Source organism: Eucalyptus grandis, chromosome 8 (assembly GCF_016545825.1).
Source record: "Eucalyptus grandis isolate ANBG69807.140 chromosome 8, ASM1654582v1, whole genome shotgun sequence".
Lineage (NCBI taxonomy): Eukaryota > Viridiplantae > Streptophyta > Magnoliopsida > Myrtales > Myrtaceae > Eucalyptus > Eucalyptus grandis.
This window is the reverse complement of record NC_052619.1, coordinates 65,629,860-65,647,536: the sequence shown is the minus strand read 5'-3', so window position 1 is coordinate 65,647,536 and position 17,677 is coordinate 65,629,860. Positions and strand designations below refer to the sequence as shown.

The 17,677-nt window shown below is 37.9% G+C and overlaps 1 protein-coding gene across 1 annotated transcript; it reads left to right on the top strand.

Annotated features, from left to right (window-relative positions):
• Positions 1-12,652: 12,652 nt before the first annotated feature.
• On the top strand, positions 12,653-13,939 carry LOC104417328 (F-box protein SKIP22-like). The gene has a single exon (XM_039300248.1). The coding sequence runs from the start codon at positions 12,653-12,655 to the stop codon at positions 13,937-13,939; it is 1,287 nt and encodes a 428-aa protein (XP_039156182.1).
• Positions 13,940-17,677: the final 3,738 nt, after the last annotated feature.

Genomic DNA, 17,677 nt, shown 5'->3' with positions numbered 1-17,677 from the left:
ATTTCTTGGCCTCCTTTTGGCTCGGGGGCTGTGACTGAGAGGCGGAGGAGGACGGCACCGGCTCGGCCGGAGCGAACGGAGAAGAGGCACGGTAACCTTGGGAGACGATGGTTTCTCAGGAGTGCCCATTGTAGGAAAAACATTGACGAGAATAAATAAATTTGTCTGAAGCGTGCAAGCATAAGAACTATCCTTAAGGATAATTCCGCTCCTCGGAGTGCAAAACTCGGTGCGATAGGTTTCTAATGACTATCCTCCCAAGATACAACAAACATTTTTTTATATTTTGCACCGAATATTAGAAGGAACAGAAACATGTGTATAACCCAACAAGGAAAATGAAATGAAAGATTTCAAAAAGAAAAAATATTTTTTGTTTCATTCAGTGTATATTTTAAGATTGGCTTATGAGATTTTATATTAAGACAAAATAGAGCTGTTAAAAGAGTCGTTGTAAAATAATGAAGGATTTATTTGAGAAATAAATTAAACGTTACAAAATAATTGAAAAGTCGTTATATGACTGTTAAGAAATCGTTATGTGACCGTTAAAAATAATGATGGTCTTTAATAATGTCATAAATTTTATCGAATCTATTATTGTAAATATTTCAAAATATTATTGAAATATCCAACAATCCCCCACATATTTCAAAATATTTTGAAAAAAAAGAAATTAATATAATGCTGGGTTATACACAACGTTGTTTCTATTCATTCTAATATTCAGTGCGGAATATATAAGAAGGTTTATTGTATCTTGGGAGGATAGCTGTCAGAAGCCTATTGCACCGAATTTCGCACTCCGAGGGGCGAAATTATTCTTAAGGACAGCGTGGGAAAAAAAAAACTGATGAGAATAAATAAATTTGTCTGAGGCGTGCAAGCATAAGCACTGCCTTTAAGGATAATTCCGTCCTTCGGAGTGTGAAACTCGGTGCGATAGGCTTATAATGGCTATCTTCCCAAGATACAATAGACCTTCTTCTATATTCAGCACTGAATATTAGAAGGAACGGAAATAGCGTTGTGTATAACCCAGCAAGGAAAATGAAATGAAATATTTCAAAAAGAAAGAATATTCTTTGTTTCATTCAGTATATATTTTAAGATTGACTTATGAGATTTTATATTAAGACAAAATAGAGCCGTTAAAAGAGCCATTGTAAAATAATGAAGGATTTATTTGAGAAATAAATTAAACGTTACAAAACGATTGAAAAGTACCGTTAAGAAACCGTTATGTGATCGTTAAAAATAATGATGGTCTTCAATGCGGTCATAACTTTCATCGAAGCTATTATTGTAAATATTTCAAAATATTATTGAAATATCCAACAATCCCCCACATATTTCAAAAGATTTTGAAAATAAAAAAAAATTAATATGATGCTGGGTTATTGGAGTGCAATGCATCGGAACTAGTACTTGTTAGGCTATGAACCAGCCCTAGAAAAAATGAAATATAATTCACGAAATTATTGGTGAAGTTTGAAAGTTCTATGAACCAAAAATTTCTTTTGTGAATTATAATTTTCATCAATTACATTGCACTCCCACAAACTTTGTTGTTCAATGCGGTTTGGCGTTAATAGGCCATGCGCATGCTTGGTTTATTCATAAGTGCTTTAGAGATTTTCACCAAAAATTCTCATAGGAGCGGCCCCTTTCCACACTTATAGATGATTTCATCAAGTGTATTCTTTAGCTTAATACACCACCAATAATGGCTATGGTCTTTTATTAAGAGTTTAGCTCAACCTCTTTTTTCTTGCAGTTTTGCACCATTCTCATCTTAGGATGGACAATAATTTTTAATAATGCATCACTAGAACAACAAGTGACTTGTTATTACCCATATGAACCTAATTAATGGGATCACCAATTACATAGGTTAGGTTACCATTACTGTTGCTTTTCCTCAATGGGCTTTAGTCCCATTCCCCTCGATGTGTCATAAATTAATTTTCTTCCCATAGGTTTAGTCAAAGGATCAGCCAAATTCACTTCTGACTTTACAAAATTGATGAATACAATTCCATCTTTAAGCAGTTGCTTTACTACATCATGTCTCAATCAGACGTGTCTATTTTACTATTGAAAATTCTATTTTTTGCAATGGCTATTGCCGCTTGACAATCACAGTGCATAGACACAGAAGGTGTCCGTTTCATTCCCAAAGGAATATCCGCTAAGAGGTTCCTTAATCACTCAGCCTCATTGCCAGCCAATTCTAGAGCTATAAACTCTGACTCCATGGTGGATTTAGTAATTATTGTTTGTTTGGCTGATTTCTAAGTTATAGCACCTCCACCAAGAGTGAACATATATCCACTAGTGGATTTTGTCTCATCTGAATCCGAAATCCAATTAGCATTACTGTATCTTTTTAATATAGCGGGAAATCCATTATATAAAATACCATAATCCATGGTTCCTCTCAAATATTTCATTAATATGCTCAAAGCAGTCAAATGATCATCATTGGGATTTTGTGTATATTTGCTCAGTCTACATATATCATAAGTAATATCAGGTCGAGTAAAATTCATCAAATGCATCAAACTCCCAATAATTTGAGCATACTTAGACTGAGCCACACCATCTCCTTTATTTTTCACTAATTGGATATTGGAATCATAAGAAGTATTTATAGGTTTGACATCAAAATAATTATATTTTTTAAGTAGCCTCTCCACATAATGCGCTTGAGTAAGCATTAGGCCACTATCACTATTTATGATTCTAAAACCCAAAATAATATTAGCTTCCCCCATGTCTTTCATATCGAATTTAAAAGTCAAAAAACATTTTGTTTTATTCACTACATCAATACACGTACAAAAAATAATCATGTCATCAACATATAAGCTAATAATTATAGATTCACCATCAACAGTTTTTGTGTATACACATTTATCTACGAGAAAAAACCATTATTAACTAGAACATCATGAAATTTCTCATACCATTGCTTTGGTGCTTGCTTTAAGTCGTATAAAGATTTAACAAGTTTACAAACTTTGTTTTCTTGGTTAGGAAATATACAGCCCTCAGGTTGCACTATGTAAATTTCCTCTTCTAAATAACCATTTAAAAAAGCTGTTTTAACATCCATTTGGTGAACAATAAATTTATAAGTAGAAGTAAAACAATTAAAATACGAATTGATGAAATTTTTGTAACTGGAGCAAAAGTGTCAAAATAGTCAACATTTTGTTTTTGAGTAAAACCTTTTGCAACTAATCTTGCTTTATATTGATCAATAGATTATATTTTCTTTTAAAAATCCATTTACAACCGATCGGTTTTGTACCAGGTGGTAAATCAACTAATTTCCAAGTTTGATTTTGTAAGATAGAATCAATTTCGATTTTTATAGCTTCTTTCTAAAAATTGCTTTATGAGGATGATATTGCTTCGGAATAGGTCAAATGATTATTATCAATAAGATAATTATAAAAATCATTCCCAAAAGAAGTTTCTTTCCTTATTCTTTTGCTCCTTCACAATTCATCATTTGAATTTTCGAAAACGTTTTTATGAAGAGGTGTAGGAGAAATAGTATCAACACTTACTAGAAAAATATGCTAAAAAAATTCTGCATTTTTTGTCTCAACTATAGTATTATTATCAAACACGTCACTTTTTAATACAAGAAATCTATATGCAGTACTATGTTCAATATAACCAATAAACATGCAGTCAGATGATTTAAAGCTTATTTTCCTTTTCTTAGAATTAGGAAACATAACCTTAGCAAGACACCTCCACACTTTCAAATATTTTAAATTATGACGACAACATTTCCAAGATTTATAGGGTGTTTTACCTGTTTTATTATGAGGTATTCTATTTTGGATGTGACATGTAGATAAAATAGCTTCATCCCATAAATTATTTAGAGCATTAGAACTAACAAGCATAGAGTTCATCATCTCTTTCAAAGCCTTATTTTTCCTTTCAGCTATGCCATTAGATTCGGGGGAATAAGGAGGTGTATTTTCATGAATTATTCCTTCATTTTCACAAAATTCGTTAAGCAATACATATTCTCCACTTCTATCCGATCTAATTCTTTTTATCCTTTTATTCAATTGGTTTTCTATCTTGGCTTTATACAAAAGGAACATATCAAAAGCTTCATCTTTATGCCTAAGCAAATAAACTATAGTAAATCTAGAATAATCATCAATGAAGGTCACGCAATATTTTTTACCTCATCTAGTCATAGTTTGTTTTAAATCTCCTAGATCAGTATGAATTAAACTCAAAAAATCAGATTCTCTATTTACAGAAATACAAGGCTTTTTTGTTAATTTTGTTTCGGCACATATTATACATTTATTAAAACGTGGGTTTTTAATTCTAGAAATTAAATCTTGTTTTTGCATTTTCTTAATATAAGAAATACTAACATGACCTAATCTACCATGTCATAAATCAACAGATTCAACCAAGTAAGCGAAAATAGTAGCATTTTCATTGATAACATTGGAAATGTTAAAAACAAAAAGTCCTTGATTACAATAACCCTTTCCCACAAAGTTGTTATTTTTTGTCATTATAATCTTATCATATTCGAATGACATTTTCATCCTAACCTTTCTTAAAAGCGCTACTCAGACCAGGTTTGCCCTTATATTAGGGACCTGTAATACATCATTCAGGGCTAAAGTCTTGCCAGATGTGAGCTCGAGAAGAACATTTCTTTTCTCAAGAACTTGAGCTGTTCTTGAATCACCAAGATAAATAATTTCTTCTCCTTCCCCTATTGGTGTGTAGGAGGAAAATGCATTTTTGTTTGCACAAATATGTCTGGTAGCACTTGAGTTTACCACCCACTCTTTCACATTGGCCACAATGTTGGTCTGGAAAATAACCGCAATAAGTATATCATTAGAGTAATTTGCTTTAACCAAATTGACTCTTAGTTTAGTAGGATTGTTATTCCCACTATTCTCTTTCTGCAGTGCGCTACATGATGACCTGATTTTTCACAAACAAAGCAAGTGTCTTTCTTTTTGAAGGTGGGGGTGAGCAATCTTGGGTTTGTAATAAAGTTTTTTGTTATAATACATGTTTTGGCGATGTTGAAATTTGTCTTGCACCAAATTTGCCCTGGTAGCAATTTCCCTAGCTTTGGCAGCTTTGATCTCCTTGCAAGTTGTATCCTCAATGATAATATGCATGATTAGATCAGCTAATGACAATTGCTTGTCCTTGTGCTTGAGTTGTTGCTTATAGTTATTCCAAGACTCAGGCAACTTTTCAATCAGTAGGCCCGCAAGAAATTCTTCTTGTAAATTGATGTTTTCTATCATCAAGTCCTCCACTAACTTTTGATATTCATTGATTTGTGTCTTGATTTCCTTATCATCGGACATTTCCCATCGATAATAATTTCCGATTACAATTTTTTGTCTGCCTACATCTTTGGCAGTGTAATTTGCAGTCGTGGAGTCCTATATTTGTTTCGTTTCCTTGTATGGATAGTAGACATCAAACAATTCATTAGAAAGAGTACTAAGAATTGTGTGCCTACATACCTTGTTAGCGTGTATCCATTGATCTCGAAGCTTGTTATCAGTTGGTTCGACTTCCATAAGTGTGAAAGCCACGCCGTGCACATCTAGGATAGAGAAAATCCTTTCTTGCCACCTTCTGAAATTGTTGCCATTGAAAACTTCGATCTTCAATATGTCGGGGAATGGTTTGGCATAGGACATATGTGGTTGTGGTGGTAGTGCAACTGGACTGGTGGAGATTGAGGCATCAGCAGCAATATCAACTTGATGCTCCATGGGACTTATCCTTAAGATTGTAGGAAAAAAATTGATGAGAATAAATAAATTTGTTTGAGGCGTGCAAGAATAAGTACCGTTCTTAAGGATAATTTTGCCCCTCGGAGTACGAAACTCGTTGCGATAGGTTTCTGACGGCTATCCTCCAAAGATACAAAAGACCTTCTATATTCCGCACTAAATATTAGAAGGAACATAAACAACGTATAACCCGGCAAGGAAAAGGAAATGGAATACTTCAAAAAGAAAGAATATTCTCTGTTTCATTCAGTGTATATTTTAAGATTGGCTTATGAGATTTTATATTAAGACAAAATAGAGCCGTTAAAAGAACCGTTGTAAAATAATGAATGATTTATTTGAAAAATAAATTAAACGTTATAAAACGATTGAAAAGCCATTATATAAATGTTAAGAAACCATTATGTGACCGTTAAAAATAATGATGGTCTTCAATGCGGTCATAACTTTTATCGAAGCTATTATTGTAAATATTTCACAATATTACCACCGCCCGCGGTGGCCGCGCTGGCTTAGAGCTTAGTACCTACCAGGCGACCCCAGGTCATGGGGAGGAGTTCGAAACCCAGCGTGCACCGGGTATTTCAATGTACAACTGCGTGATTCACCTGTGGCTGGGCCAGCGGTGGGGGCCCAGTTCACCCCAAGGTTTACTCTGCCGCGAAGCGGCGTGCGGGGGTTCCCTGGGTTACAAAAAAAAAAATATATTTCACAATATTATTGAAATATCCAACACCCGCCATGGCTGATGAACGCTACGAGAAAAAGTGTCACGCCCCAAACCTCGAGCGCGCCAATATCCTACCATGGCCATGCGAATGCGACATTCCCAGGTAGTGTTGCCGACCCCATTCATTTATTATTGTGCAAGCAAAACGTATTATAAAACCCCGGACAATGAAATACGGGATAGAAAAGCATGAAGCAAAATCACAACATAACACTTTCATAATTCAACATAATTACAAACCGAAGTCTACGGCCAAAAGTCTACAAAAGACAGGCTCTTAAAAAGGAATTGTCCTACGACCTACAAGTCAGACACGTTCTTCAATCCTTATGACTTCACCTCTGCAACTTCTCAAGGCCAACCAAAGTTATCTGCCTGCTCCGTTCACCAGGGACCTGAAATTTTAATCCCACAACCGGGATGAGACATTGTCTCAGCAAGTTCAACCCTCTAAACCCTTATTAGAAAGAAAATACGCCCCGGGCGGCCTAGCCACAACATCAAGAAGACTTACCTCGCATTAGTCTTCATCTGCAGGTTAGCACAGTTTATATAATTCAACCACGTGCAATTATGATAACCAAACAACTGTGGCACAATCACATTATCAGAACAATTCAACTACTTAGATCGTCTCAGCGATCAATCGACTCGGCCGATTACATGTCATTCTGGCAAATCAACCGCTGCTTCCAATCACGACCCTATAGGAAGGTTTAACAACCAATGGCAATCACGGCTCCACTCGGCACGACCTTTAATTAGGTGGTAGATCTCAGCCCGATGAGCACGACCTCTAATAGGTGGTCAATCACGACCCTATTGGGCATGACCTCTAATAGGTGGTCAATCACGGCTGAACTGGGCACAACCTTTAATAGGTGGTCAAATATGGTCGTTCTTCCATCAAATTTTGACACTTGTGATTTTATAAAAAGAATTCCTATTTATCGTAATCACACTCCATTTGCCACAATCAATCATCAAATTCAAATTCTAAATACACAGCAGCGATCGGCACGAAATTCTGAGCAATTGGGGTCACAAATAATTTTTCTGTTTTTATTTTTTATTTTTTAAATAATTTTGGAATATAATATAATATTATAAATTCCAGAATTTCGAAACAATTAAATAATTCAAAATTAAAATCCTATTATGTCCCATCAAGGCTTATCATTAATTAACCTTCTCTTAGCCTTAATTAAGCGCCATTTAAATTAAACAAATCTCTTAATCCAATTCATACTTAAATATACTAAACTACCCACCTAAGCTCACTTAATTTAAACTAAACACACTTAGGGCATCATTAACACTCTAATCAAAGTTTATTGAGTTAAACTCACCAGATTAGCGAGCCGAGCAAACCAAAACGACGAGGGGATCGACTTTTCTCAAGGCGGGCTGAGCATCCGGGGCTGGGAAGCCGGCCAAAACGGGCCAGAACTGGGCTGCCATACCCATTTTCTTTGGTTGCTGGTTAGGGTCGAACGGAGGTGGTTTGGCGGCGGTTCGGGCGGAAGAATGGCGGGGGAGAGACGGCAGCAGCTTGGGGCGGTGTCGGACAGCGTCTCCGGCAGTGGCGAGTAGAGGCGTGGGTGGCAAGTAGCTTCTCCGACAGTGCTGCAAGCTTCGTTGGTCTTCAGTCAATCAGGCGAGCGGATGAGGCATGCGGGCGACGCAGGGCAAATGCACGGTGGCAGCGGTGACGGCGACGACGGTGTGCGAGCGGGAGCGGAAGGCCATGGCTGCTCCAGCTTCTTCTCTGCATTTTTCTGGTCTTCGCACAATGGAGATGGAGGAGAGAGGTGACGGGAGAGAGCGAGGGAGGAGAGAGAAGGAAGGGAGCCATTTTTTTTTCTTTTTCTCTTTCTTTAATCCAACAAAATAGTCCACCATGACATCATCAAGTGATGTCATACTCCACTAACTTCAAATCTCCCACAACAATCTTCAATGGGTCCAATTCCATCCTCCACCGTGGCACACGAATTCTTAAACTCTGTACATCACATTCTTCAATTCTCTTCTAATTGAACCAAATTGAAATCTATAAAATTAATCCAATGTTACCACACTTCAATTCACACAATCACTTGACTATAGAACCATCTTAGATCTCAAAAGCACAACCAAAAGCAGGCCTACCAATTTTCCGAACCAAATTAACCATATCTTGATTATTTTGCCGAAAAACTCGACTTTCATGAAAAATCTTCCAAAGATGAGTCAATATTCCTAAAATGATTTGTGACACATCCAGACTTCCAATTTCTGAATTTGATCTCAATTCCACGGTTAATTTCACTTTGGCATGATACTAGCGCGGCCCAACCTACCGAGTAGCCTTTAGAAATTTTCATCTCAAGCCACAATGTACATTTTTGAAACATTGGTGACTTTCGGTTGTTGGGGTAATCTCAAGATTTCAAATACGAATACAGGGTACCCAATCGACAGAAAAGTCAGTCCAGTGCCGATCGACAAGAATTGTGCAATCTGGTGGAATCACCTACACCTAATCACATGCCTCTGTCGAGTCGACCTATCTCCGATCTCTAATCGATTTTTAATTGTGCTGTAATGACTCTTGTAGATTAGCTTGGTCGAAAGATCGCTTCCTAGTCAAATTCTCGAGTATGATGTATTAGAATTTCTTAACGGCTTCACCTGATAGACTAGTTTTCACATGAGTGGCCGACTCAAGGAAAAGAACTATATGCGTGCCAACGAAATGCCCGTCTCAATTTATTGAAAATAGAATTGGAAAATCGGGATATCAAAAAAAGCAGAAGCGATTCGGCCAATTTCAGACACAAAAATGGTATGGTTTGTCTGAACAAAAGACAGGAGGCGATTTTATAGAGGACTATATGGGGACTGTTGCGATTGAATCTGCAGTTCTTTTCTTTCTCACTCGTTTCTGTCGATTTCTTTGCAATTAAGAAAGGGAATCGGCAACTATAGAATAATGATCAAGATGTTGAGATCAAGCTTGGCTTACTTCCGTTTCGATCTTCGAGAAGGTGGCAGGGGCATTTGAGTAAACGGATTGGCAAAAGACAAGAAGAAGCGTCTCGCCCGCGTGGCCCGTTGACCAGTGGCTGCTTTGTCCTTAGCAAGAGAATATGGAATATAATGAAGCTTCCAGGTGCGCCGCGGAATCGACGCGACGAAGTTCGGTGAGGAAGTGGTGAAATATTATAATTTATATGTTCACTGAGTCTCTTGAGGACCGTAGAGTGATCCCTCCACATCCACATGCAAGTTTTGGGAGAGAGAAAAAAATCACACAAGGATTATCCGTCTTCTACTTAGAGATGTAAATCTTCTAGTTACTGCCTACTGGTTATAACCCATATCTCTTTGCATGGGAAAGAATGTAATCTTTTGACTCTTTAGGCTATGATCTACATACTTTTATGTTTTCAAAATAAGTACACTGGTGATGTGCATTACTCCTCTTTCATTGTGGCACATGATTTTGTGTTCTTTTAATCATGATCGGGATTTTTTTTTTTTTAATGTGATATGCCACAAGTGCACAATTATATTTATTGTTCACTAAAGAGGCGAACAAAATCGATCGCATAACATGTGCATGGGGGCTAGTTTCTATCATTTAAAAAAGAAGTAATTTAGGAAATCTAAAAGGGAAGTGAATGTCACTTTTGGCATAATAATATAGATGGATAGATAGTATAATACTATCTCTCTTAGTCGTTAAAAATTACGTTCGATGGTTTTCATTATTTATGGACATAAAAATTAGAAGAAATTCAACGATAGAAATATTATGTTAATAAATAAAGAATGATAATCTCTTGAGGAAGAATTGAATAACCGACAATTTTGTTGTCACCAAGCTCTTAAGTGACTTACATAAATATAGAAACAAAAGCAAGACTTTCCTGCAATGCTACGAGGAAGTGCAAGAAACGCTTGCATCTTGAAATTCCTCTTATACATCAATAACATCAACTATAGACTAAGTCCATTTAATGCAATTTTGAAACTTATTAAATTATTTCACCTAACCGACCAATTTATATATTCCACCTTGCTCGTCCATCACTGGTTTATATGCTTTTATATATACATATGTGGTCCCATTCCATTTATTAGTTTAGGAATTCCCGATTTTTTGCCCAAGGGGCAGTGTTATACTATGTAACTAAAAAATTGTGTCGTTGTTAGGAAAGGAATTGTGTGTGCAGATTAGCTAGCAAAGATAATGTCCCGGGCTTGTTTCTGATAATGCATCCTTTAGTATTCATCTGAACTATCTTCTTCTCTGCAGAAGGAAACAGAAACTGCATTTTAACCACGGATATTGCAATGTACGAGATGTTTAGTTTCATTTGGATCCTCTGTATTGTGGAATGAGACCATCATGAATCTAAGATCAACCACTCTTAACTATTAGATTTTTATTTTTTGGGAGATAAGCGTGTTACTTTTTCTACGCATTGCCGCGTATCCCACTTCTAGAAAACATCGGACGATTACTTTGAAATGTTCAGTAGGAAAACATATATAACAAAAGTGGAGCCGACAACTAACGCGTATTCACAAATTTTCGCACTAACGGAGCAAAAAAAGTAAGGGAGACGGTATAATGGTGAAAGGCCAGCCACAAAAAGGAAAGTGGGGAGGGAGGGAGGGTTGGAAATTGTTGAAAAAGTCATAAATTTATTATATTTTTATCAATTCAGTACTAAATATTTTAATTTTGCCAATTGAGTTTTAAATATTTTCGCATTTTGCCAATTGAGTCCAAACAATTTCTACTAAATAATTTTATATTTTTTTAAATCAATTTTTTGCTTCCCTTCTCCCTGATTCGGCTGGTCATCAAGCCTCCGTGACTGGCTAGAGGCGAGAGTTAGCAAAGTTGACCTTGCTGGACATCACCTCTTGCCAGTTGCCAAGGCTTGACGATTGGCTAGAGAAGGAAGAAGGGAAAGGAAAAAAAGACAAGAAAAGGGATAAAAAAGGAAAAAAATATTAAAATATTATTAAAAATTATCCACATAAACGATTTTCAATCACAATTGGTCGGATAAATTCAATTGACAAAACATGAAAAAGTTTATGACTCAATTGACAAAATTTAAAAAATTAATGATCGCATTGGTAAATGTATAATAGATTTCGGACTTTTTGGAATAATTTCCTTCGTTTTGAGGAAACCAATAGGCTTCTTGAACCGGTTTTGATTTTTTGACTCTATGTTTCTTTTGAGCAAGTAGAAAATTTTTGTCAATTAATAAAAAGAAATCCTTAATATCATTATAAAGATCTATCGAATTAAAAAGTGAAAAAACACTTGAAGCGGTTGACTTTGTAACTAATGATGAATTCATTGTCCCATGAATTCATTTGACTCAAATCAAATTGTTTTAGAATGACTCTCCAGTGACAAAAATTTAATACAAGTGATATCGATCATACATAAAACATAGAAGTAGAGATTAACGACCTTTCTCTATAACAATGACTTATTCAATCATAAAATTCTACAATGATTGGAAGTTCAAAGTATACAGGATAATTACATTCTTATTATTTGAATATTATCACTTTAATTTGTTTCTTTGAATAATGGATTTTCGTATAATTGAAAAAGAGAAACCCGATAAGTGAATCTCCAATTTTGAAAATGAAAAATGCGTGGCTAAGATTTGACGGCTATGTAAGCATTTTATTTTTAAAATAATGAATATTATTTTCTGGTCAAAGAAAAATGTTTTGTGGATATTGCTCATAAATAGAAAAAAAAACTTAATAAGTCAAAAACATGGAGTAAATTAATTAAAGCAACTCATCACTGATTATGGAAGTTGACGGTTATGATCATTCTCTCGGAGCAACGGTCCAAATTCAATCCAAAGAAAGTTCACGAAACGCGATTGTCCCTCTCCATGTCGTCCCAAGTCGTCGTCCAAACTCCAAAGAAAGTTGGCAAAACGCGATTCTCCCTATTAAAGTCGTTCCAAATCGTTGAGGTTTAAGTGAACCGCTGCCTGTACTCTAAGTCTAAGTCTCCAAAAACCCAAGCCCTTCAACCCAATCTTCATCAAAGTAGCTGAACATGGCGCCGGCCCATCGATCCGTCGAGAAGCTCCGTCTCCGACCTCTGGAAGCCAACTCCAAGGACACCCTCAAGCTCGACGTCCCCGACCCCTGCTCCCTCCCCCAGCTCCGCTGCATCCTCGCCGGCCGCCTCTCCCCTCCGCCCCCTCCCGGCTCCTCCTTCCGCCTCTCCCTCAACCGCACCGACGAGCTGCAGTCGCCGGATCCCGCCCGTTCCCTCCAGTCCCTGGGTCTCGCGTCCGGCGACCTCCTCTACTACTCCCTCATCCCCGGTCCGCCCGGGGGGCCGCCTGGGGAGGTTGCGGATTTGGAGAGGGTCCCTTTGGTGCCTGAAGATGCTTCCAGGAGCGCCGGGGATCCAAGTAATTCCGTCTCTGTTCTGGCTGCGGATGGGTCGGCGGGGGTTCGCAGTAAGTTGTCCGAGCCTTTCTTTCTGAGGAAGGTTTTGAAAGAAGGATTGGGTGGGGACGGTGGTGACCATAGGCTTCTTGTTATTGCGGTGCACGCTGTTCTGCTGGAATCAGGTTTTGTCGCTGTCAATCCGGCGACTGGAATGCCTGCTGATCGGCTTCGTCTCCCCGATCAATGGCCGTTTACCATGTCGTTGCAGTACAGCCTGCCTGAGATCGTGGATAGGACGCAGAGTCCGAATGTGCCTGAGAGTGTTGCTCTGAAGTTTCACAGTATAGATAACTCAATGACTGTCGAGTCGGATTCGCATGCGGTCCATTTGGATAAGCGCAGGTTTGCTCCTATTATAGACGCGATGTGGCCAAAAGGCGATGACAATGTGGAAGTGAATGGGGATGGTGGATCTTCCAATTCGAGTATTGAAAAAGAAGTGTTTAAGTTTTGGAAGATTGTAAAAGATGATTTCGCACGGCTGCTGTTAATAGACCTAATTGATAGAGCTCGTTTGCCTTGCTTCACAAGCCTTCCCACGGACATGAAGCTCAGTATTTTCGAATTGCTTTCTGGAATTGACCTTGCAAAGGTAGCGTGTGTGTCTCGTGAACTACGGCGCTTGACATCCACAAAATATTTGTGGAAGCAGAAGTATGTTGAAGAGTTTGGAGAGCGGATAGAAAGTGGAGATATCGATTGGAAGCAGAATTTCATACTGGAGAAGGAGAAGAAGAAGCGTCAATGGTGGTTTTGGTGGCAGAAGCCTACTTATGGGAACAGGCCTTCCTCCTTCAGGAGGGTTCCGAGGCCTTTCGTTGTTCTAGGAGTCATAGGTGGAGATTATGACCGTCTACCCGGTCTTGGCATTCCTCCTCCTTAGGCTTGCCCTGTCATTGAGTTCAACTCCAGCGGAACGTCACCTCCAACTGCAATCTGGGAGGACTTAAAGGCTAATGTGAGGTGGGTTTTGGATGGATCTTGATTGACTGTCAAGCAGTGGCTGCTGAAAAGTGGTGGCTTAAAGGCATCTATAACGGCCACTATTGTGTACAGATCTATAGTTTTAGCAAGATAATTATGTGTTAGCACAATCATGTAGAGGTTGAATTTAAGCTGTTGCTTTTTAAGTGTGCTGGAGTTCTCCCCCTCCACCACGCATCTAACGCGCGCTTTTCCTTTCAGTCTTCGAGAACTTCCAATGAAGTTGATGAAACCTAACCTGATTTTCTTAGTATCCCTAGTTGTTGATTGTGGTTGTTGGAGGTAATGTAATTATGCAGGCTTTTTATTGAGGTGGTGTTGTTCTCATGGGAACGTGATATCTGCATGGATCCATACAGGTGAAGCAATATCATCCGGTATTGAAATTTATTTGGACAAAGGCATAGAGAGTTAGGATCATGATTTTCTGGTATCCCCGGGCATATGCTTCAACAATTGCTTGTGACAGAAAATGAAAAGAAGTGGAGAGGAAAACTAGAGCTTTGTATTTCAGTATGTTTCTTGTACATGTTCATTACAGTATTTGTAATACAAGGGTAAAGTGTAAAACAAGAAAGAAATATACATCGATTCTAATTCCTATTTTACCAAGTCAATTACCGATTGGATGAAACAATCATTGATACTCAGGATTGGTATTTCCTAAGTTATCAAATCATATTTCCAACACTCCCCCTCAAGTTGGTGGCCTATATATATCGAGGACACCAAGCTTGCTTAACAAATATGCATGTTGTCTTTGGCATAATGGCTTGGTAAATATGTCCGCAAGTTGCTCCGTAGTTCTTATTCCTCTCGTTGTGATGATTCATTCTCGAATCTTGTCTCGAGTGAAATGACAATCGACCTCCATATGTTTAGTCCTCTCATGAAACACTAGATTGGCTGCTAACTTGAGTGTAGCATCATTGTCACAGAATAATTTACTAGGCCCATCGACTTGTACTCCAAGATCCGCAAGCAATCCTCGTATCCAGATTATTTCACAAACGGTCTTTGCCATAATCCGATATTCTGACTCTGCTGATGATAGTGATACGGTTGATTGCTTCTTTGTTTTCCACGAGATAAGAGATTTTCCAAATTTGATACAAAAATCAGTGATAGACCTTCTCGTCATCGGACATGTGGCATAATCCGTATCACAATATGCCATCATTTTCATGTCGCAATCTCGAGATAGAAAAATGCCAAGTCTTGAGCATCCCTTCAAGTATTTCACCACTTTCAATATCGCATTCATGTGGGACTGCTTCGGCTTGTGCATGAATTGACTGAGTATTTACACAACATAACATATATCTGGTCTTGTCATCGTGAGATAAATTAGTTTTCCAACAAGTTGTTGATATATTGATGGATCTTCAAGTAGAGAATCCTCAATGGAAGAAGATGAGCTCGAATTATATTCATGTGTTGTTAACTTTGCATTATGCTCGATCGGGATAACTACTGGTTTGCATCCTGACAATCCTGCTTCAGAGACTATTTCCATAATGAACTTTCTTTGACTAAGAGATATTCCTTTGTTAGACCGAGCTATCTCAATGCCAAAAAAATACTTAGGAGATCCCAAGTCTTTGATATAGAAAGTGGAATGCATATAGCTTTTGAATTTTTCAATGGCCAATTCATTATTCCTATGATAAGAATGTCATCAACATATATTAAAAGATAAATTGATGAAGTACCTTCAGTCCATGTGAACAAGGCATAATCGTGTCTGGAATGCTGAAAACCTGTGTTGGTTAAAGTAGTAGTGAACTTGGCATACCATTGCCTAGAAGCCTATTTGAGTCCATATAGGGATTTGCAGAGATGACACACACGAGACTCCCCCTGTCTACGTAATCCCTGTGGAAGCTCCATATAAATCTCTTCATCTAGATCTCCATGTAAGAAAGCATTATTGACATCCATTTGATGTAGTTGCCAATTGTGAAAAGCAGCAATGGATAAGAAAGAGCAAACAGTAACTTCTTTGGCCACATGAGAGAATGTTTCATGATAGTTGAAGCCTTCTCGTTGCGTGAACCCTTTCGCAACTAAATGAGCCTTGTATCGCTCCATGGATCCATCTGCCTTAAATTTGATTTTATAAATCCATTTGCAGCCAATAGGTTTTTGTCCTGTCGGTAATGGAACAATGTCCCAAGTGTGATTCGCATCGAGAGCCTTGATTTCATCTTCCATAGCATGTTGCCATTTAGGATCATCCCTGCTTCATAGTACGATGGCGATTCTTATTCTTCGGAAATTCTACTATTCAACACATGTGTTTTGATGATAGTCTACTAAAAGAAACATAAGATGATATTGGGTACTGCGCACCTGGACAATCCAAACGTAGGACATATATAATCTTTTGTCAATGCAGGAGGTGAGTGTGGCGTCCAGAACGTCGAGGTTGCTCAATTTTGGTTTCTTCTAATAATACGGGAGACAGACTCTGGTGAGTCATTAGCGAAGAGGTTGCTGATGGAGAATTTGATGAAGGATATTTCTCAAGTGAATAAACTAGTGAGTCGATGGCTCGATTTGAATCATTTGTCATTGCTGGCACATGCTGTTCTGGTGCAAGAAATACATACTGATGCTGGACAGTGAGATCTTCTTCTGATAAGAAGGGTTGATGATCTGACTTTGAAGTGGAAGTCATTGACGCAGTTTCTTGAAAATGAAAAATATCTTCATGGAAGATAACATCCCCGCTGACATATTCCCATGTAGAAATCTCCATGACTCGATAGCCTTTTTGCAGTGGAGGATATCCCATAAAAACACACCGAATGGCACAAGGATCTATTTTACTTTGGTGGCCCAGATTCGCCGCATAACACAAACATCCGAAAACTCGAAGATGATCAATTACTGGTGTCTTTCCAAAAAGCAATTCAAAAGGGGTCCGCCCATTGAGAATTCTAGTTGGCATGCGATTGATCAAATAAGCTGCCGTGACTACATAATCACCCCAAAAATCTTCAGGTATAGATGCTTGATATTTTAGGGCTCGAGTTACCTCTAGGAGGTGGCGATGTTTTCTTTCGACAATCCCATTTTGTTGGGGTGTTCAATTACATGAACTCTCATGTAAAATTCCTCAAGAAGACAAGAAAGAGTCACATTCTGCAAAAAAAAAACTCACGTCCATTATCAGTATGAATCTTCTGGACAGGTTTGTCAAATTGATTTTTAATGAGGGATAGGAAATTCGACAATTTTGGAAAAGTCTAGACTCTTGGATTGGATAAGGAAAACCCAAGTAGCCCGAGTATAGTCATCAACAATGATCAAGAAAAAACAAGACCCATCACGATGTGGAGTGTGATAAGGTCCCCAAATATCCATATGAAGTAAGGAAAAAGCACTGGTGGATCTAGATGTGCTAATTGGAAAATGTGTTCGAGACTATTTTGCCAATGGGCAAATTGGACATTTAGGATAAGGGAATTTTGTAGTATGACCCAAGCGTTGATGAAAAATAAGATTTTTATTACTAGTAATGACATTACAAGAAATGCTTTTATTGAATAATTCAAAATTCTTGTGAGGATCAATCCAAAAATATAGCCCTTTTGCAACACTACCCAAGCCCATCAGTCTGCCAGTCAAAAAG